This window comes from Cetorhinus maximus, chromosome 8, assembly GCF_964194155.1.
Source record: "Cetorhinus maximus chromosome 8, sCetMax3.hap1.1, whole genome shotgun sequence".
NCBI lineage: Eukaryota > Metazoa > Chordata > Chondrichthyes > Lamniformes > Cetorhinidae > Cetorhinus > Cetorhinus maximus.
Window position 1 is genome coordinate 131,683,920 of NC_135886.1, and position 23,072 is coordinate 131,706,991.

At 43.7% G+C, this 23,072-nt stretch overlaps 1 protein-coding gene across 3 annotated transcripts in view; it reads left to right on the top strand.

Annotated features, from left to right (window-relative positions):
• Positions 1-23,072, top strand: part of LOC144683993 (phosphatidylinositol-3-phosphate phosphatase MTMR1-like) — a 72,068-nt gene that overhangs the window by 30,912 nt on the left and 18,084 nt on the right. For all 3 annotated transcript variants that reach the window (XM_078547656.1, XM_078547655.1, XM_078547657.1), the window contains 9 exons: positions 708-809; positions 3,805-3,888; positions 5,371-5,520; positions 8,341-8,529; positions 8,853-9,038; positions 13,339-13,545; positions 14,026-14,118; positions 16,369-16,482; positions 16,937-17,113. In XM_078547656.1, the coding sequence (XP_078403782.1) occupies positions 708-809; positions 3,805-3,888; positions 5,371-5,520; positions 8,341-8,529; positions 8,853-9,038; positions 13,339-13,545; positions 14,026-14,118; positions 16,369-16,482; positions 16,937-17,113 (1,302 nt within the window). The remainder of the gene's footprint in view (positions 1-707; positions 810-3,804; positions 3,889-5,370; positions 5,521-8,340; positions 8,530-8,852; positions 9,039-13,338; positions 13,546-14,025; positions 14,119-16,368; positions 16,483-16,936; positions 17,114-23,072) is intronic.

Here is a 23,072-nt window from a genome sequence, read left to right on the forward strand (position 1 = left end):
TACAGTTGCCTTCATCATATAGAACAATGGATAGTTTCCTCTGATGTTTCATCTCCTCTGATGCCCTACGTCATATCAACAATTTCCAGTTTCACGGCCCTAACCATCTCCTCTTCACCATGGACGTCCAATCCCTCAACACCTCCATCCCCCACCGGGATGGTCTGGTGGCTCTCCGCTTCTTCCTCGAACAGAGGCCCGAACAATCCCCATCCACCACCACTCTCCTCTGTCTGGCTGAACTTGTTCTCTCACTGAACAATTTCTCCTTTAATGTGTCTCACTTCCTCCATATAAAAGGTGTGGCTGTGGATACCTGCCTGGGCCCCAGTTGTGCCTGTCCTTTTGCGGAGTATGTGCAACATTTCTTGTTCCGGTCCTACTCAGGCCCCCTTCCCATAACTCTCTTTTTCAGTACGTCGGTGCTGCTTCATGTTTTTGCCTGGACCAGGAAAAATTTATCAATTTTGCTTCCAATTTCCACCCCTCTATCACCTTCCCGTGGTCCATCTCCGACACTTCCCTTCCCTTCCTTGACCTCTCTGTCTCTATTTCTGGTGATAGACTGTCCACCAATATCCATTACAAGCCCACCGACTCCCACAGCTACCTCGACTACAGCGTATCAACCCTGGCATACTTTAGCTTCTATTTACACTTTACTTCCGGACATTGTTAGACTTGACCCTGTCTAATTGTCTTAACAGGATATGAGAAATCTGCGGTTTGCATACAAACAGGAAGAGCATGGGAAACTCGAGATCTTTGAGAATCTAACACAGTTTGCCTTTCCTGTCTCTAGGAACTTGGTAAGTCTGTTTTCTGGTGTGATGAGTTTAAATTTTGCAGTTGGTGTAACTTTGATAGCTGCTTGATGAGCTACTCAGGTGTGACTTATGAAAAAAAATTGCTGCTAAATATTTGAATACGCAAGTTCCTTTTATACTATAGTTGATAATATACTGGCAAGCAGTTACAAAGCACAGTTGTGTTTTATGTTTGCATGTAAGCTGCTGTGGGTGGGGGTTCTCAGCTGTTATCCACACCATTGTTACAGAAGCTAAAGTTGTTTGTCATTATGGTACAGATGGAGGCCATTCAGCCCATGCTGGCTCTCTGTAGAGCAATCCACTCAGTAGATTGTTGTCTTCAGTTGTTTGTCCATTTCTTGCATTAATTTCTCTCGTCGCTACCCTCCCCTGGGCACTAGCAACCTTCCACAAGGTGCCCATCATTCACTGAACACTGACCACCTATAGGTTATTTGACCATGTGGGGCTTCACAGATCTAGCCTGAAGTGCACGTTCTGCCAGAAGCCGATGGACACTGATCCAGAGTGTGAACCTTCCCTGATCACCTGCACAGCCCTTCCACCCATCACCGAAGCACTGGGGTGAGGTCAGATTCAGTGCCCACGTTGTTATGTTTTCCATTGACCCTGCAAACTTCAATACAGCAATTGATGTGATGTGCCCTTAACATTTCTTTAACTCAGAAGAGCATGAGTTGCTGTATGTCTGATTGGACATGAATCTGCTGAAGGAAACTCCTTTTTTTATAAGTATCTATTGACTACACAACATGTGGATGGTGCTGTGGCACTATGCTGCCCATTGTACCACTGTCACGGCCTACACTCTCTCCTCCTGTGAAGTGCCCATCTTACTTCTACTTGGGGAAAATTGCACTTTACGTAGGCAGTAAGAATGCTTTCCAAGTAAAATAAACATGGAATTCAGCGTTTGGAAGCTTCATGGGAGGAAACAACCTGGCAAATGAGATTTTAAAATGCTAGTAATTATGAATCATTTCAAAGAATGCCTACTGTATTATTAAGATTGGGTTATCATCAGATGGAGGACAGTGAATCTGACAACTTCTTTGGGCATCCAGCTCTCTGGCAATTTAAAAGGGTGCCATTTGGGGAGTTGTGGTGGGGGGTGGTGTGACAGGGCACTGAGGAGCGCTCACTAATCTGCTGTGCTTTACTGAACTGCAGTGTAATTTGGGATCAGTGCTGCACTCAATAGCCGTTCAGTGCCTGTTGGTGACAGGACACAGTTGTTCTGCAGAACTGCCTGTCACTATCAATCACTGGATATACAAACAAAATGTTTAGTTTTCATTCTCGAGTCAAATGGTCACTGCCAGCCCCACAGAGGCCCAGTATCATGCCAGTGCTCCCAGGGTTAGGTACTGCCAATTGCAGCAGGTGTCCAGAAGGTGGTTAGTGGGAGTGCTGCTGAAACCCATCATTTAGCTTCAGAAAGAGTGACGGTTCCTGTGATGTGGATTTATAGAAACCCTGAGACCTGTAAAATACCTTTGCATTAGGGGGAAGCAGCTGCACTTTTCTCTTCAAAGGCCTAAATTAGTTCTAGGTTAAAGCAGATTTTGTATGTATGCGAGTTAAAATTCTTTGAAAATCTCACAACCAGAACTCAATTTAATGTGTTGGAGCAGCCGTGTGAAAGTAAAGTTAATGCTGGTCAGTTAAAGCAAAACTGAATGCAGGTTTGCGTAGTTTATGGGAAGTGTGGGAAAGACCCTCTGAAACTTTACTCGAGGCATTGTATGACAAACGCTAAAATGACACCTCTGATATGCCTGAGGGTCAGTTTACTATTGCAGATATTTAAATTTGCAGGAGCTTAGTAGCTCTTATTAAATAATATAACCTGGGACAGTTTTCTTGAAATGTGATCCATGTAATCCCCGGCATTTTATTCTTTCCGAGAATAACTGTGAAATAAGCTTGCCTTTGGAAATGCTTTAATTCAAAAGTGGCCCCCTGCACAGGCCTCTCTCAAAAAACCATGGCCATTGACGGCTTAACGTCAGCTCAAGTGGCTGTTATATACCCAATAGAAAGTGCTGACTAGCCCTAGGTGTAGCTACAGTGACACAGTTTTAGCCTCTCAAACTAATTTTTGTAGAAATCATCTTCTACACAATACAGGTAAATGTACCTCACATGTGTGTTTAAATGACACGCATCTACCAAGCATTCATTGTGAAACTTTGCAGTCGTTCCCTTTCACTGAAGTTGGAACTTATCACCCCCGTACAATACACCTCGGTGCATTGTAGTTTGTAGCATTTTTGTTCAGCAGTCCAACAAATGTTTTCAGACTTGTCCCCTGCCTGCTCTCCACCCTGAACATCAACCCCGCCTCCCCCCTCCCCACCCCTAACTCCTGCTGCCTACCCAAGCCCCCCTACCCTCTGACCCACTGCCAAGCAACCCCCCCCACCCCAAACAACCCAGACCCACCTCTCCTCCCCCAATTGCTTCCCACCCAGGATGTAGCTGGATCATGCTTGCTACCTGCTGGCTATTGGTTTGGGCTAATTCCTTCTGCTGGCACCAAGCAGTTAGGTATTCCTGTTGGCCAAGCTGACCACAGTGATAGCTCCCCCTCTCCATACCATGTTGCTGATGGCTCCGGCGCGCTCATGCACTGTTTTTCCCTATGTTATGCACTATTTTAGCAGACGGCCCACAGGCAGTAACTAAAAGTAAAGTACGCATGATGACCCAAAAAACACTTGCACACTTTTTACCATTATGTCAGCTAGCAAACGGGTCAAAGTTCAAATGCTGACACGATGCAAATAGGAGTGTGGAGATCCCAAGGCCAGTGACAGTGTCAATTGCTCACTATTTACTGATACAATGAGGAATGTCGGGATTCCAAATTAGCCACATGGTAAACATTGCTTTAAATTACGTATGGTGCGTTTGATCATAATGTGCTGTTTCGTTATGATTTTCTCACAATGTTTTCTTTGTTCCTCTTTAGCCACTGTTTGCGGTGAAGTATAAGGAGAACTACCCTGTTCAGGGCTGGAAGGTGTATGACCCAGCTGCAGAATATAAAAGACAGGTGTGTCACTTATGTCACTCCAGCGCACAACTTGTTTTGTGAGATGGCACCTGTTTCTGTGTGAAGCACATTATTTAAACCTGCTCTACTTTTTAAATCCCAATTTTGCAAAGTTTTGTCATCTTCCACCATTTGAGCTATCGATGGAAACGAGTGGGTCGAGGGTCTGTCATTCCTGTTCTTCAGCTCTCTGAATGTGGGCAGCATTGGCAAGGATGCACTTATGGCTGCTCCCTGGCTACCCTGGGACATCATACTAAATTAAAGGTGCTATATAAATGCCAGTTCTTGATGAGTCGTCCACTTGATGAGCTCACTCGGCCGCTTCAAAGGGCTACGAGACTCAGCAACATTAAGTGGGACTGGAGTCACGTGTAAGTCAGACTGGCTAGGGGTGGTAGGACCCTTTCCCTGAAGTGCATTAGCGAATCAGTCAGTTGTATTTTTCACAGTGAAATGGGAATTCTCCTGGTCAGTTTCTCTTGTGCAAAGCTGCAGTTTACCAGATTTAATTGAATTCTTACATGAATATTGAAAGGAGAAGCTTGTCGTTAAAACCCCTTTCAAAGTTCAGGTATATTGATCTGAGAAATACACTGACTCCTCTAAGTGGCAATAGTGTAAATATATTATTGTGCATGTGTCTTTTTTAAATTTTTGTAATTCTTGATTCCACAGTCATAGAATTATATAGCACATAAGGAGGCCATTCAGTCCATCCTGCTTGTGCTAGCTCTTGGAAAGAGCTGTCTCGTTGATCCAGCTTTTTTTTGTGGCTGCACTGGGCCCATCTTGGGAGGCAGTGCTGTGTGAATATAGGCCCAGTGGGCTGACTGTATGTACGGTGTCTGTAAGCAGCACCCAAGTTTGATTAGCTGTGTGCACGCATGACAATGGGATAGCTGAACTGTAAACATAACAAAATCTAGACACTTCTCCAGTTAAGTGCATTTATATAGTGCTTTTCATGACCCTTGGACATCTCAAGGTGCTTTACAGCCAAAGAAGTACTTTTGCTTTTGAAATTTAGTCATTGTTGTAATGTAGGAAATGTGGCAGCCAACTTGCATAGCAAGCTCCCACAAACAGCAATGTGATAATGACCAGGTTACCTTTTTGTGACGTTCATTTGGGGATAAATATTGGCCAGGACACCAGGGACAACTCCCTTGCTCCCCATTGAGATAGCGCCATGGGATCTTTTGTGTTCACCTGAAGATAGCAAACGGGGCCTCAGTTTAATATCTTACCTGGAAGCAGCAGTTTTGACAACGCAGTACTCCCTCAGTGCTGCATAGGGAGAGTGGCCTTGATTTATCTGTGCTCAAGTCCTAGAGTGGAGTGAAAGAAAAAGAGAGAGTGCTGGAAGGACTCAGCAAGTCAGGCGGCAGCTGTGGAGGAGAGGAACTGAGTTATATTTCAGCAGAATTTTGCGTTTGTCTTTTTTTTTCCCCCTAACTCTCTCTTTACGTTTTGTTGCAGGGACTGCCGAATGAAAGTTGGGCAATAAGTAAAATCAACAGCAACTATGAGCTCTGTGATACCTACCCTTCTGTTGTAGTGGTACCAACCAGTGTCAAAGATGACGACCTTTGCAGAGTGGCAGCATTCCGCACCCGTGGGCGCATCCCAGTGAGTTCCCAACACTCTCGCTTTCAGTTGTTTGAATCTCACTTGCGTTGCTGCATCAAGCACTCCGGGACAATCACTTACTTTTGAGCTTTAATGAGCCTGGCACAGAGCAGTTTCTGTAATCGTTTTCCCTTTGAGCACTACAATACCACTGCGGTTTTAGAGGGGGGGAGAAATATTCTGGTTAATATTTGTATTCATTTTGTGAATTAAACAGTAATTTTCTCCTCCATTTAATCTTAACTAATAACTGATGCTTAAACTATTTGTTTTTAATAAACGCATAGCTTCCACCCTTTAAAAAAAAATGTTGACGGGATATTAAGTAAACATAACAGCACTATTCAAGAAAGGAGAGAGATTTGGCCTGACATCAGTTGTTGGGAAAATGCTGAAATGGGGGTGTTACAAATACACTTACAAAAGCATAATATGATCAGGTAATGTTCCACATGATATTATGAAAGAGAAATTATGTCTGATAAATTTATTAAGAGTTTTTTGAAGATATAACTAGTAGGATAGATAAAGAGGAACTAGTGGATGTAGTATATTTGGATTTCTAAAATGCATCCAACAAGGTGCCACGTACAAGGCTGCGAGACAAGATAAGGGTTCATAGAGTTGGGGTAATATATTAGCAGGGTTGGAGGATTGGTTAACAGACAGGAAGCAGCGAGTAGGGATAAAGGGAGCAAGTTGGCAGGCGGTAACTTGCAGGGTGATCCTGGGGTCTCAGCTATTTACATTCTATATTAATGACATCGAGAGTAATATATCCAAGTTTGCTGATGGTACGTTGCAAGGTAGGATTGTAAGCTGTGAGGAGGATACTAAGGTTGCAGAAAGTTATAGACAGGCTAAGTGAGTGGGCATAAAGGTGGCAGATGGAATAATGTGTAGGAAATTGTGAGGCTATTCACTTTGGTAGAAAGAAAGAAAACCAGAATTTTTTTTTAAAATGGTGCAAAACTCTTAAATGTTGGTGTCCTTGTACAAGCCACATACAGTTTGCATGCAGTTATGGCTGCATTTAGGAAGGCAAATGGTATGTTGGCATTTATTGCAAGGCGATTGGAGTACAAGAATAAAGATACAATTGCATAGAGTTTTGGTGAGACTACACCTGGAATACTGTGTGCAGTTTTGGTCTCCATACTTAAGGAAGGATATATTTGCATTGAAGGCGGTACAGTGAAGACTCACTAGATCGATTACAGGAATGAGAGGGTTGTCCTACAATGAGAGGCTGAGTAAATTTGGTCTAAGCTCTCTGGAATTTAGGAAAATGAGAAGAAATCTGATTGAAATATTCAAGATTCTGAGGGAGCTGGACAGGCTAGACACTGGGAGGCTGTTACCCCTGGAGATTCTCGTACTGAGGGATGTACTCTCGGGTCAATCATTTGGCACTGAGATGAGAAATTTCTTCTCTCGGGAGTGTGGTAAATCTTTGGAATTATCTACCTCCGATGCTCAGTCAATGACTACATTTGAGGCTGAGATAGATAGACCTTAGAGAATCAAGGTGGGAATCAGGTGGGAAAATTGAGTTATGTTGGAGGATCAACCATGATCCTGGTGAATGGTGGAGCAGGCTTGAGGGGCTGTGTGGCCTACTCCAGATCCTAATTTGTTTGTTCTTATAATAGTGTCACGAAGAATAGTCAAAAACTGGTCTCTTGTGACATCAGAAGCTCTCTTTTTTTTTGATGGTTTTTGTTTTTAGTTACAGATTTTTTTTAATCATAGTCACTTATTTTACCATCTTTGTGTGTGCTTTCTACTTCCCCTGGCCCTCCCACTCCCCCTCCTGTACTGCCACCATGTTTGAGCTTGAACATAAAATCCAGTGGCTTCTCTCTTCCACAGTGACCCCAGACTGTCGACACTGTTAAAGGGAGCTCCAGCTGCTGAATCCTTGCATTAATGACTGCTGGACATTGCAGAGAAAGCACTGCATGTATGAAGTGGAGCTTAGTGCGCATGCGCGTGCACACACATGGCACACGTCACACACATGACATACACACACACCCCGCAACACGCGACACACACACATGTAAATAATTAAACCAGTTGGGAGAAACAAACGGAATGAACTGTTTGAAAATAGGCTGCTGTTTGTTGGCTTCCATTATCGGTTCAACAATTTAAAGAAAACTACAGTGGCATTCAGAGTTATGTTTACGTGAGTTAAGCCATGCCAAAGCTTTGCTGGCAACTGAGTAAAGTAGTAAGGGTCTGGGACTGAAGGAGACACTGCCCAGGAAATATCGATGAGCTGGTGCAGACACTATGGGCCAAATGGCCCCTCACTGTGCTGTAGAAATTCTGTGATAATTTAGTGCATTGATCCTGGAAGTATTAACTATTTCTGTGTGTTCAAATAGTTTCGTCTTTCTTACCCAGTTCTTTGAACAAGTCTTCTCCCCTTCATTCCTAGAGAGAGAAATATCTTCTCTCAGAATCAATATCCTCACAAAAATTATGTACTTCCACAGCATCGACATTGCACCAACACCAGCCCCACGCTCCTCTGACACTTTTTATATTTGTCTTTGCCACACTATAGTCAACTACTCTTAACATTTTGCTCAACTCTTACCCTCCACCTTGGATTAACTCTAGTTTAATTAATACCCTGCCTTCACAGATTAACCAGAACCTCATTGAATGGCAGAATAGGCCTGAGGGGTTAAATGACCCACTCCTGTTCCTATGAATCCCACATCCTGTGAATAACTTATATAAAAAAAATGTGCCCTTAAAACACTTGAGTATGAATGTACCTGAAAACTCCTTTTCCTTGTTCCTCAGGTTTTGTCATGGATCCATCCGGAAAGCCAAGCAACAATTACTAGGTGCAGCCAGCCAATGGTGGGGCCAAATGACAAGCGGTGCAAGGAAGACGAGAAATACTTACAAACCATAATGGACGCCAACGCTCAATCTCACAAGCTAATCATTTTTGACGCTCGGCAAAGCAGTGTTGCAGATGCCAATAAGGTGCACGTTATGGAAATTGTGGTGGGAGTGATAAACGTGGCTGTAAATAGACTGTGGTTGGAAACTTGAAAATCGACTGCAATGAATTCAGATTCCATTGTGTTTGAGTAATGTTTATGTAGGTCAATTAGCTGAGAGAATTTCAGCTGTTTGTAATATTCATACTCGATTGCTGCAGCCCTGCACTGGAGTTAATGTAAGTGGGCATAACATTGAAAGTGTTGAGGAGGAGTGAGAGAAATATCTTGAGTCAAGTGAGCTCGGTCTTGTCTTTGTGCTTTTCTTAATCCATTGATATTTGCGTAATTGCCACTTTCTTTCAGGCAAAAGGTGGAGGCTATGAGAGTGAAACTGCCTATTCCAACGCTGAGCTCGTTTTCTTGGAAATCCATAATATCCACGTCATGAGGGAGTCTCTGAGGAAACTGAAGGATTTAGTTTACCCTGTAATAGACGAGTCCAAGTGGCTGTCAAATATTGATTCGACTCATTGGTTAGAATACATAAGGGTGAGGCACCTGCAGTTTGGAATTTATTTACCACCGCTGGATGTAACTGGTCTCTTTGGTTCAATTTTGAGAGACTCCAATCCTTGGAAGGTGCTAATGGTTTACAATTACAGGGGCATTGTTTTAAACTGGAAGTGGGATGAAATAATGACTGTGGTTAGAGTGGGGAACACTGCATGTTCAATTTGTAACCTCTTTACCTCCTTGCAGCTTCCTCCCGTCTTCTCCTGGTACTTTGCTCATGTAGCGGTCGTTCGTGTCACCGCCTTGATGATGAACATCACTGGGCAGGTTTGCCACAGCAGCATCACATTGGAGCACGACTCCCAGATACCCCCACAAACCCAGCTGGACAGTGATCAGGAGCAGGCAATTCCTGCCAGACTACCCCATCTTTCCTATCCTGAGACACTGCGTTCAATCTCAGTGCTGCAGCCTTAAGTTAACTGATTTGTGTGGTTCAGGTACTGACTGGATCCACAGGTGCCTCTGGTTTTATCAGTTCTGTAACTGACATAGGAAAATGGAAATATGAGTCTCAGGAGCACTTAATCTACAAGGAAGACAATTTTTTTTTTGCAAAAATATACTTTATTTATAAAATATCTGAAAGAACATTACAAAACATTTCAAAATGGCCATCACAAAAAGTGCAATCATATTCCAGTTATTCACATAGATCATGTCGCACCTTGAGGTGCTTCAATACAATCAATGAACATTACAGACCTTTCAAAATGGTCATTACAGACAGTCAGGCAGTGCAATGGTATTTAAGTTATCTACATCACGTTGCACTCTGAGGTGCTTCAATACAATTGTGATGCATGTAATGTTCACTGCATATATTCAATGTAAGTCGTACAGCCCGAGGGGTCTGTACAATTCCCAGCCCTTCAGTGCACTACAGGGAAGACATTTGTGCTCTTCTCTCTGGGTAATGAGCTGTGCCTGGGCAGAGGTTTCAACTTGGACAAGGGTGTAAACTCCAAGGCATTAGCGTATCAGTCACTGTGACTGCAATAGAAAATTGGATGGGGTTTATAATGGGCAGACGGAAATGGAGGGACAATTTGAAGGGGATTTTAATCCCCTTGCCCGACTGAAAGTTCTACCCCTTCCGTGTTAAACACCTCGGGCAGAATATTAAGCTCAGCGGGCGGGCGCTGAGTGTAAAATGACACGTGGTGACATCGGGCCAGCATCCCGATGTCATCGCACAGTCCTGCCATATTTCGTTCGGCGGGTGCGCGCTGGAGTCGGCAGCACGTTCGCCGACAACTAAAATGCCTGTTAAGGCCATTAAAAAGGTAATTAAATTTATGCTGCCCGTCCAACCTAACGGTTCGTGGGCAGGCGAATAGGCCAAGCAGCCTTTGCGCTTTGTAGGAAACCTCAGCCCCAGGCAGGATGAGGTTTCCTAAAGCAAATAACAATCAAATAAAAATTTTACACTTGAATTAAAAACATGTTCCTGCTCATGTGACAGAGTCACATGAGGGAATGTGTTTTATGACATTTTTATTTTTATTTTTTGAAAGCAGCGTTTTATCTCCCTGAGGCAGCACTGTGCCTCAGGGAGATTATGAAGCGCTCTCTGGTGTGCATGCATGAAGTTCGCGCTCAGCCCACTCCCCCCCCCCCCCCCCCCCCCCCCCCCGGCTCGCGTTCCATGCTGGGCGGGCCACAATTGGCACGCCAGTGCGAAATCGCGGTGCGGTGCCAATTGCGGGCGGTGGTCGGCTTCCCGACTGCCCCAGCCGAACCTGCACGCCAGGGCAAAATTCTGCCCCTAAAGATTGCCAGAAAGACTGTTGTTTGCCCAGCTGGTGGAGGGATAGGAGCTTCACGTGGCATCTGCAATAATGAACATAGAATAAAAGACATCACTGGGGCAGGGGTTGGGGGGGCGGTGAGGTTAAAACCCCAAACTTCAATTGACTGCACTTCAAACAGGGTCAGCCTGTCTAAGAGAAACCTAGTTTCTTGAGATAATTGGATCCTGAGATTGAATTGTAGTCTTTGACTCCCAGGTATTTATCCGTCAGAGAGTTTACTGACAGCAATTTACTGCAATTGTTGGCGTCCTGAACTGGAAGTTGTAAGTTTGAGGAGAGAAAATCTTGGGCCTAAATCCTGATATAAATCATTATTTTGTAATCGGAAAGTCTTACAATTGAGACTAATCTTGCCCATGCTCTAAATTTTCACAGTTGAATCTTTGATGTTAAAGATTAAACCCTTTCACTTTCTGTAATTCCAATCATTTCCCTTCCTTTGTATTTTTATCTTTTATTGAGGGGGTGCGATGTCTAGCCTGCACACACCTCTCTGGATTCCCAAACACTGCCCTTTGGTGGACACCCGGGAGTGGGGACTTCTCGCTTTCTCTGTGCCCCATTCTTTCAAAGATGATTTGGTTAAGCGCAGTGAAGTAGGTCATGGGGTGACGTCGCTATTTTATCTCTGGAGTCTCCTGGCCATCACTCACTGTAATTAACTTCTTTCAAAATGGAGAGATACATACGAACAAGGAGCCGGAGTAGGCCATTCGGCCCCTCGAGCCTGCCCTGCCATTTAATAAGATCATGGCTGATCTGATCACCTCAAATCTGCATCCCGCCTACCCCTCGATAACCTATCACCCCCTTGCTTACCAAGAATCTATCCGCCTCTGCCTTAAAAATATTCAAAGACTCTGCTTCCACCGCCTTTTCAGGAAGAGAGTTCCAAAGACTTGCCACCCTCTGAGAGAGAGCTTTTTGCCTCATCTCAGTTTTAAATGGGTGACCCCTTATTTCTAAACAGTGACCTCTAGTTCTAGAGTCTCCCACAAGAGGAAACATCCTCTCGACATCCATCCTCTCAAGAGCCTCAGGATCATAGTTGTAATTAGCTCCAGTCAGTGCTGTGACTGCACAGTGTTCCTCTCAGCGTCTTCGATATACCCAACATAGGGAGTCATCGTATCGATTCTATTAGGGATATAAACGTCAGCTTGGGTTAAAATCGCTTTCAGTTTCTTTCTTTCTTTGCCCCCCCTCTTAATGTAACACCCTAACCTTAACACTGAGAGTAAGTACTAACAACCCTAGCCACAAAGTTTAACTATATACTGATAATTCCTCTTAGAATATTCACCAGCAACAGTGATACCCTACAACCATAGACATTAACAGCATTGAAAGAAGGTCATTCAGCCCATCCTTCCAGCAATGCCCCTGTGTGAGAGGAGTGTAAACTCATGCTCAGTAAAAGAGATAGGAATATTCTGAAACATCAAATAAATTAATATTTTTTAATTTCTAAGAAGTTGTATTTCTTTACCTTCTAATCATAGCCTGAAGAGGCCCCAATGTGATTTACAAGTGAATTACTTTTGAAGTCCAATCACTTTGGTTATGCAGGCAAGCACGGCAGCCAGTTTATACACAGCAAGATCCCAAAGATAGCAAATTAGTGAATGATCAGATTATCTGTTTTAGTCTCTTATTTTTTTTAAAATATTCAGTTTCCAAACAGATTTGTACATCTGGTCAGTTTAATTCTTGCTTTGACTTTGTAAATCATTTTATTTCAAGATAAAATGAATTGCAGTTTAAAATTTGGTGCCATTAGCTGTTGGACTGCACTTTGCTTCCTTTTGATAACCTGTGGTCCAGTTGTTGGAATTGGTCGCGCTTTCCTGATGCTCTTAGTTGTGTGAATGACAGTAACATAAAGTCATCTATATTCTCATCCGCTGTAACTTACCCAGAGCCAAGGCAAAGACAAGAACTAAACACTGCTCCTTCATGTCAGTTTGGCTCAGTTGATTGCTCTTTCACCCAGGAGCCGGGAGATTTTGGGTTCAAGCCTCCCTCTGGACTTAAAAGCACATTACAGGCTTACAGCGCTGTGGGGGTGCTGCACCGTCTGTTGGATGAGAAATTAAACCGAGATCCATTTGCCTGCTTGGGGAGGTATAAAACATCCCCATAGCACTCTTCAAAAAAGGACCTGGAGTTCTCTGGGTGCCGCACACCAGCGCTAAAACCAACACCACCAAAGGCGGATAACCTGATTGTTCACTAATGTGACATCTTTGAGATTTTGCTGTGTATGAACTGGCTGCCGTGTTTGCCTGCATAACCGAAGCCACTCCCTCCAAAAGTAATTCACATTGGGGCTGCCTGAGGATATAACTAGGAGGCAAAGAAATACAACTGCTTTATTCAATTCATGCTAAGTTCTCCCCTGCTGGTGCAGTCTCGGCCTTGGCACATCTTTCGTTAATGGGCTGTCCTCTGTTCTCTCCCAGATCCTTTTAGCTGGAGCAGTGCGCATAGCAGACAAGGTTGAATCTGCAAAAACTTCAGTTGTGGTCCACTGCAGTGATGGCTGGGATCGGACATCACAGCTGACAGCGCTGACCATGCTGATCCTCGACAGCTACTACCGAACCATCAAGGGATTTGAAGTGCTGATTGAAAAGGAGTGGCTAAGTTTTGGACACAGATTTGCAGTGGTAAGTAGCTAGAGAGCATCATGCAGTTAGGAGCGAGCAAATCTGAATCATTTTGCTCATTACAGCATTTAAAGTGTGTAAATTTTATAAACCTAGAATTGGGCTTAAGCCCCACTCCAGAGACTTGAGCGCATAATGTAGGCTGACACTCAAGTGGGAGTACCGAGGGGCTGTTACAGTGTCAGAAACGGGTGAGAAGTTAAACCGAGAACTCGTCTGCCTCCTCGGGTGGATGTATTTCAAAGAGGAGCAGGGGAAGTTATCGCTGGTGCACTGGCCAAAATTTACCCCTCAATCAACATCACCAAAAAAAACATTATCTGCTGTTTGTGGGATCTTGCTGTGTGCAATTTGGCTGTTGCATTTCCTACATCCCCACAGTGACTACACTTGAATAGTATTTAATTGGCTATAAAAGCGCTTTGTGTTGTTCTGAAGCTGTGTAAGGTGCTATATAAATGCAAACCTTTTCTTGTCCAGAGAATAGGGCATGGTGATGAGGACCACGCTGATGCTGACCGATCGCCCATCTTCCTTCAGTTCATTGACTGTGTGTGGCAAATGACAAAGCAGGTAGGAGTTTTCTTTGGATGACTGCAGCAGTTGATTTGTTAGTATTTAATGTTAACAGTATGTGTACCTTCACATGTTCTGCTTTCACTAACAATCCTTCAAGCAACATCACCAGAACAGATTATCTGATCATTTATCTCATTCCTGTTTGTGGGAGCTTTCCATGCTTAGCTGTCCATTGCCTACGTTACAACAGTAACTACACTTCTGAAGTACTGTAAAGTGTTTTGGGGCGTTCTGAAGTGGTGAAAGAAAGAAAGATTTGCATTTATATATCACCTAACAAGCTGAGCTATTAATGATGCATTGTGAGGATCAGAGACTTGTGGGCCTTTTCCTTGCCTCTCAAACACTCATTATTTTCAGTAGCGTTGTTCCTTTGAGTCCGTATTGCTGTGATCTGTGGGTGGCTGCAGTATTTGGAGTGCCCTTTTTATTAAATGCTGATTAACTTCCCTCAGAAGTAGGGTAAATGCCTACATTCTGTGATTTGCTGGTTTCCTTCTATGTATGTTTTTTTTTGGTTATCCTTTCAGCTTTCTGCATGTGTACGTTCACTGATTTCTCCTCGAATTGTTACATAATGCAAGCTGTAGAATCTGATGTGATCAGGAGCGTGAAAGGTGAAGCTATAATGTGTAAAGCTGCACTGGTCTATCTGTTCATGTGACCTGCGAATGACTGAATAGAAATAAGGCCTCTCTTCATCAATCATGTTATAATTATGACCTTTTTTTCTTGAAACCATGGGTGGAATCTTGTGCCCTTCCCCATGATGAATTTGGTGGCAGAGGGCATTTAATTGGGTGGGAAGGTGGTGGGTGGGAGGCCTGCCCACTCAAGGGCCTCATCCTGCTGCTGCTGGTATTAATCTAGCGGTGGGCGAGGGGCTCGCCACGTGGGTAGCACAACAAACAAACCCTGGCATGTTTGCTTCGGGCTCCCAGAAGTTGGGAGGGGGGGGGGGGGCGGGGTTGGTGGGGGGGAGGTGGTCCCTTGTTTAAGGGCACTTCGTGCCTGATCGAGGAACCTGGCCTATGAGAGGGGGGAACGGGCCTGCTGAACTCCACCGCCCTTGCCCTTGCTGCTGACCACCCCCTACCCCCACCTCCCCCGTGTCCCCCCCTTCTCCCGTCACCATTTGCCTGTGCCTGGGTCCCTCATTAATCCAAGGCCTCAGGTGGTTGTAGCAACAGCCACAGCCACTTCGGGGTCCTTGATCCTGCTGCAAGGCCTTCCAGCCTTAAGTGGTGCAAGACGTGGCGGCCCTTCTCGAAAAGAGGCGGCGCGGGGCTCCCGTCAGCTCTCCGGCTGGCAGCCGAGACCCCCCCATTGCTTCCATAAGATTCCACCCCATTTCCCTGCGCCAGCTCCATTTTTTTTTTAGTCATTCATGGGATGTGGGCATCACTGGCTAGATCAGCATTTGTTGCCCATCCCTAAATGCCCTTGTTCAGAGGGCATTGAAGAGTCAACCACTTTGCTGTGGGACTGGAGTCACATGTAGGCCGGCAGATTTCTTTCCCAATTGACAATGATTATATGGTCAGCGTTAGGCTTTTTAAAATTCTTTTATTGAATTCAATTCATGGCGAATGGGAAGTTGTCTTCCAGGGGTTTCAGTCTGGAGTGGAGGAAGATGCACCACTGTCCATTTAACTACCTGATGGGCAGCAGATATGGTGGGCCTCAGAGTCAGCATGGGTGTCTCATGACATTTTCAGGCAGCAAGTGAAACTCCTCCAAAAACAGAAGATTCCACCCTCTGTCTCTGTTTGTCTTTCTTCGTGTGTCTCTCTCTCTTTCTTCCTTTCTTTCTTTCTCTCTCTCTCACTCCTTTGCTTTTCCTCACGCTCTCCCTCTCTGTTCCTTCCCCCCCCTCTCTCTCTTTCTCTCTTCCCCCCCTTGCTCTCCCTCCTCCTCTCTTTCTCCCCCCCCCTTGCTCTCCCTCCTCCTCTCTTTCTCCCCCTTCCCCTTCCCCCACACTCTCTCTCTCTCCCTCTCTCTCTCCTTCCCACATTCTCTCTCTCCCTCCCCACCTCACCCATCACATAGGTAAAGTCGAGGGTGGGAACACATTGTAAAGGAAAACAGTGGGCAGAAATTGGAGTTTTACCATTCCATGGCTCAGAGTGTCTGAGTTCTTCCATCCCACAATGTGTCCCTGCCTGAGCAATTTGCAAAGTTTAGGAGTTGTTTTCTGATCCTTTTTTTTTACATCTTGTATGTCTGTATCCTTTCTCCCCTTAGTTTCCTGCAGCCTTTGAGTTTAATGAGCTCTTCCTGTTGACTATCCTGGACCATCTGTACAGCTGTCTGTTTGGGACATTCCTTTATAACTGTGAGCAACAAAGAGCGAAGGAGGTATGTGAAGAGTCTGAAATCACTCAGACATGTTAACATTTGTAAAATGTTCACTGACCGACTCCGTTGGAACTCAGTTTTCACCGTCTCTGTGCTATTTGCATTATTACTGATAGCATATAGCATACACAGCAGGAGGGTTATTTGAAGAAAGTATTAATCTCAACAATTAATAACTCTATACTTCACTGTCACCAGCAGTGTCATTGAACCAAGTTGCTGAGATAATGAACTAAAATGAATTCTGATTTATTGTTGTGCGACTTGCTGTAGAATTTAAGGTGCAAATAGGAAAGAATTTCACAGCTCTGTGCTTTTCCATCTGTAATGAGAATTATCGCTTGTGATCTTGAAATTTGAAGTGTTGATTTGTATGTGGTGTAAGCGCTAATAGCGTCCGCTGAACAAGACAAGGTTAAAATCTAACCCTGCATACTGTTTCCTGTTGTTACAGGAAGTGCAGACAAAGACAGTCTCCCTCTGGTCCTACGTAAACAGCCAATTGGAGGAGTTTACCAACCCATTTTATGTGAATTATGAAAATCATGTGCTTTACCCGGTTGCCAGTTTACGGCACTTGGAACTGTGGGTTAACTATTACGTGAGGTGGAACCCAAGGATGAGACCTCAGGTAAGGTGGTTATAAAACAAAAGAACATTCTGGGGACAAAAACATGAGAGTTCCTTTCTGTCCATTTGTGGAGATGCCCAGTAAAACCCATCAACTCCACTGCCTTTGGTGTTTCCGAGTTGGTTTATTTCTGCTCCCTTTACACCATAGATTCTTTTTTTCTCTCCCTTGCATCTCTTACCATCTTCTCCCACTCAGTTCAGGAAGGATAGGGGAACCTGTCAACCTTGACTCAGTCGCTAGCACCTGTTCCTCTGTGGTTTCAAGTCCCGCTCCAGAGACTTGAGCACATAACCAAGGCTGATACTCTCAGTGCAGAACTGAGGGTGTGCTGCACTGTCGGAAGTCTCATCTTCTGGGTGAAACATTAAACTGAGGCCCTGTCTGCCCTCTCGGGTGGTAGTGCGAGATCCCCTTCCACTGTTTCAAGTAAAAGCAGAGAGCTATCCTCCGTGTCCTGGCCAATATTCACCCTTCAACCAACGTAGCTAAAACAGATGAATTTGGTCCTTGTCTCAATGCTCTTTGTGGGAGCTTGTTGTGCACAGTGACCTTCGCACACAGATGTCTTGTCTAGGATTTAAGGCACTGTTATTTTCTCCGCCCTCTGGGAGGTGTTTATCTCTCTCTTTCCGCACAGTGACCACACTTCAAAAATTAATCATTGGCTGAGGTTGTGAAAGGTGCCGTATGAACCAGAGTTCTTCACTTCAGTTTGTTTGTTTGGTCCTCCCGCTTTGTGTCTTCAAAAGTTATTCATATTTTTCCCTTTTCCCCACGTGTCGGTCCTTAAATCTGCTATTTTTTTTCTATTCCTGCTTAAACCCCTCCCAACTTTCCCATCCTGTTTCTTTACTGCCTCCTCTACCCCTCAGCCGTTCTTCCAGTTTGACTTCAGCGGCTTCCTATTGATCTTCCCGACATCACCTTCTGCCTCTAATCTTTCCTGTTCTGTTTCCAACTATTGGTTTCTTAAGTTCTTCAGCAAACGTTTCTCCCTAATAATAATTGTTAAAAAATCAATGCACAAAACTTGTAAGCAGAAAACATCAGTCGGAAATGCATTTATCTCCTTAGTAAATACTCAGATCAACAGAAATGATTGATTTGCTCAGAACTTCACTTGGTCCAGTTACCGGAATCGATGTGCAATTAAGAGCTTGCTAATTGTGGTGTTATTGAATAATTAAATCCCATTGATACACACCCTTCATTCCTATCTGTAATTAAAAAAAAACAGTGATTCCTAATGTTTACATTCATTAAACTTTAGAAACTGTTTACATACTGTTGAAGGTCTGGGGTGCTACATTGGTGTCAAAAATACAGTTGGATGTGTACTGAATATTAGTCAAGCAAAGACAACAGATGATTTGGGGTACTGGTAGTTAGTTAACCCTTTAACTTGTGGTGACCTTAACTTATTGGTGACTGTGGTTATATTTTATTCAATACAAGACTCAACAAAGGCTGATGTCTGAACAGTAGTATCAAAGTGCAACAGCTTTACCATTACACGCTGAGTAGAAGGGCCATCTCCATGTAAATGCTCCCTGGTCTTCCCCAGGTACCGACACATAGGTCAATGCAATACATAAATCCTGTACAAATCTCTGTGCTCGGGGGAACACTTCTTATACTTTACACGGCAATGTCTTTGGCGATATTAATTTAACCCAATCATTGCCTAGCTATCATTTGAATGGACCAATTACAAAAGCTGTCATTGAACCATCTGTGCCCGCTCAAGCGGCATCAAACTCTCAAACACTTAGTTTCCCATGGTCTGCCCCTAGTACAGGGATTCATCATTCCCATGGTCTGCCCCTAGTACAGGGATTCATCATTCCCATGGTCTGCCCCTGGTACAGGGATTCATCATTCCCATGCCAAGCAGTGAAAATGTGGTGCCTTGTCTAGGATTTAAGGCAGTATTTTCTCCACCCTCTGGGAGGTGTTTATCTCTCTGTTCCCACACAGCAACTTGCCTTTTCTCTCACTTACTGGACTAGTGCTGAAGTTTGCTTTTTTTTAACCAATGGACCTCTTTTACACCTTTTAAGCAAATTAAACATTTGGTCAATGAAGGTCCAAACAACAAGTCACCTCTCAACTGCTTTTCCCCAGAGTGTATTATGAACAGGATTAAAAATATAGTTTATTCTAACAATGAAATTAAAGAAGTATACCATTTGAGCTCGTTCCCATTAATCAGCAAGAAAACACGATGTAGGGATTTCCCGGGATTCTTACAGCAGTTGCCCTTACCACACCCTAAAAACATCGAGTATTTATGACGTGCTTTTGGACAGGAAATCAGTGTGTATTTTAACCCTTTGAATTAAGAGTGGGGGGTTGAACTGTTGCCTGCTTATTAAAAAGAAAACCATGGCCGACGCCTGTGAATTGATATCGTCAGACACTGGTGTTCACTGTCACTTTGAGTACCAGCTATTGGCTTGACAAACCGTTGGGATGCAGCCTGCCCAAAATGGGTGAAATAATTTCTCTTTTATGCTTGCAAGGTGGTAATGTAAGATTTAAGGGCTATAATTGCTGAATGTATTATGCCTTCGGTTGTACAAGAGGATTTGATCACATACAAATGCCCTTGGCTATCGGCACTGGGCGTTCTAACACAGATGTATGTTCCACCCTCCTGGCTTACCATCAAAACACTGAATGATGTTTAATAACTGTATAATGAGCCTCACTGGGCGCGCAGACATACCAAAGTGTAAGTTTACTGCTGTCCTCTCTCCAGTATAATAGTTCAGAATTGTTTCTGCAAATGTATTCTCTGAATTATTTGCCTGCTACACTTTGCGGCATTTAATTCCAAAGGTTTGTAACCATAAGCTCAAACCTATTTTAAACATGCTTTGCTGTAATTTGTCACAAAAGTAACTCAAACTATTTAACTGTTGAAGTGAGAATCGTGGAAATTACAGCACGGGAGACCATTCAGCCCATCATGCCAGAGCTAAAGAATGTGATGTTATCTATGATTTCCATGATCACAAGGCCAAGCTCATATAGCAGCCTTGACCTTGTCCTGCAATTGATATATTTGACCTAATGTTTTGAGCCCTTGATAGAAACTTTTTAATCGCTAATATGAATTCAGTCTTGGATTTAAAAACAGAAAATGCTGGAAATATTCAGTAGCATCTGTAGACAGCTAAACAGAGTTAACATTTCAGGTTGATGATCTTTCATCAGAACTCAGATTTACTTTGGCCCATCTTTGTGTGTTGAAGAGAGTAAGAGAGAGAGCTTCATACTTTGAGATTTATTATTGCTTGCGTTTGAATCCTTCTCACTTAATTTTCCATTTAATTGCTGCTTATCTTTTTCACTTTTTATGAAAATATTATTTACCTTTTATTTATTTTCTTGTCGTTTCTCCTTTTTTTTGTTTTCCTCTCCCTCCTTCAGTCTGTCTCTCCGTTTAACTCTGTTTCCGATTTCCATGCAATAGCTTTCTGTCGTGGTGTATTAGCACTGGCCGAAGGGAATCCTCGCTGCTGATCACGTTCTCTCGGTGACTGAGCAAAAGTGAGCTCAGTTCTCTAACGGTGATTGCCGGCTAAGGAACGTGCAGACAGACTGGGTGGGATGAGGGGCTAAAGCGTAGTTAGCAGAGAGATATGGCTGGCAGGTTCCGAGGCAGCAAGGGGGAGTGAAAGAATCGTGCTGGCCAGACTGGAATGTGCAAGTGACTGAAGTCAACTGCTGGAATCAATTTACCAGACTGGGTGGCCATCATTAACCAGTTCCTGTCTGCAAAAGAAAGGAAACTGCCTGGCGACTGTTAGAAACACAGTCCACTGGGAATACCAGTGCCCTGGTATATGGACCCGACAAGTTAACATTTCAGCCAGACACTCCTTATTGGGCCGTTTTACGTTGACTTTCAACATATAGTTATTTGCTTTATCTCAATACTTGTGGCTAGAAGTTTGACAGCCAAACCATTAAGACTAAAACAAAAAGATAAAAGCAAAATACTGCGGATGCTGGAAATCTAGAACAAAAACAAAAGTACCTGGAATAGCTCAGCAGGTCTGACAGCATCTGCGGAGAGGGATACAGTTGATGTTTCGAGTCGGAGACTCGAAACGTCAACTGTATCCCTCTCCGCAGATGCTGTCAGACCTGCTGAGTTTTTCCAAGACTAAAACAAAATACTGCTCATACTGGAAACCCGAAATAAAAATAAAAAATGCAGGAAACGCTCAAAGTCAGGTGGAGAGAGAAACTGAGAAACAGTTCAGGTTGATGCCCTTGGGTTACTAACCTGTCTGGTCCCCCTGCAGGTGATGACGAGACCTGCTGAACATTTTCTGTTTTGATGTCAGTTCTCAGGATTTTATTAATTTATCTTTCCCAGGCTCTACTGAAGCTGATTCCTCTTTAGCCGTCATGTTCTCCAACTTTTAAAATGCGTTCTGGCTTCTGCTTTGTGTGGTTAATCTAGTGACCTGCTATCGTATGCATTGGCTTAATATACAAAATCACCTGACTAATTATCGGCAAAAGATTGTTAATAGCTGAAGCTATTACTAAATCGTTTCACGTTGGCTGGAGGGATTTGAGCACTTCAGCTGCAGTTTCTTATTCAATATGCACAGTGGCATGTTCTCCGCATCAAGGACTATTTTACAATTTACAGAGAATTTCAAATAAGTTTTGCACATCCTGATCAGAAACACAAAGCTAAATGAGAGAAAAGATGAATAATCCATAAGTGCACTTTTGCAGCTAGATTCTCATGTGTGTCAATTCCTTTAACTGTGATGTAAAATAACATGATCTAATAACTTGAAGAATTTAAAAGGATCCCTCAGTCACTGTACATCTTCTTTTACAAAGGAACAGTATTTCACTTGTTTGAAAACTTGTGTGGGGAAATGGCGGTGCGGTGGTAATGTCACAGGGCTAGTAATCCAGAGGCCCAGGCTAATGCTCTGGGGATAAAAAACAAAAAGCTAAAAGCTACTGCGGATGCTGGAAATCCAAAACAAAAACAGAATTACCTGGAAAAACTCAGCAAGTCTGGCAGCATCGGCGGAGAAGAAATCAGTTAACGTTTCGAGCCTTCATGGCTCTTCGGCAGAACTGCAGCATAGTTTCAACAAGGGAGAAATATAAATTGGTTTAAGGTGGGTGGGGGGGGGAGGGGAAGAGACACATTGAGGGTGTGGTGTGAGCAGATAATGAAAAGATGTCACAGACAAAGGAGTCAAAGAGGTGTTGAAGGTGGTGGACTTTGTCTGAGAAAAGTGCTAATTAAGAATGGAAAACAGGATATTCAAAGTACAGCTCTAGTGGGGGTGGGGTGGAAAGACTAAAGGTTTTAGTTTTAGATTTAAAAATAATGGAAATAGGTGGGGAAAGAAGAATCTATATAAATTATTGAAAAAAAAGCGGGTGGGGGGGGAAAAAAACGGGGTGGGGATGGGGGGAGGGGGAGTTTAAGATCTAAAGTTGTTGAATTCAATATTCAGCCCAGAGGGCTGTAAAGTGCCTAGTCGGAAGATGAGGTGCTGTTCCTCCAGTTTGCGTTGGGCTTCACTGGAACAATGCAGCAAGCCAAGGACAGACATGTTGGCAAGAGAACAGGGGGGAGAAATTTCTCCTTTAACTCCTCTCACTTCCTCCAAATAAAAGGTGTGGCTATGGGTACCCGCATGGGCCCCAGCTATGCCTGTCTCTTTATGGGGTATGTGGAACATTCCTTGTTCCAGTCCTACTCCGGCCCCCTCCCACAACTCTTTCTCCGGTACATCGATGATTACTTCGGTGCTGCTTCATGCTCTCGTCGGGACCTGGAAAAATTTATTAATTTTGCTTCCAATCTCCACCCCTCCATCATCTTCACATGGTCCATCTCTGACATTTCTCTTCCCTTCCTTGACCTCTCTGTCTCAATTTCTGATGATAGACTGTCCACCAA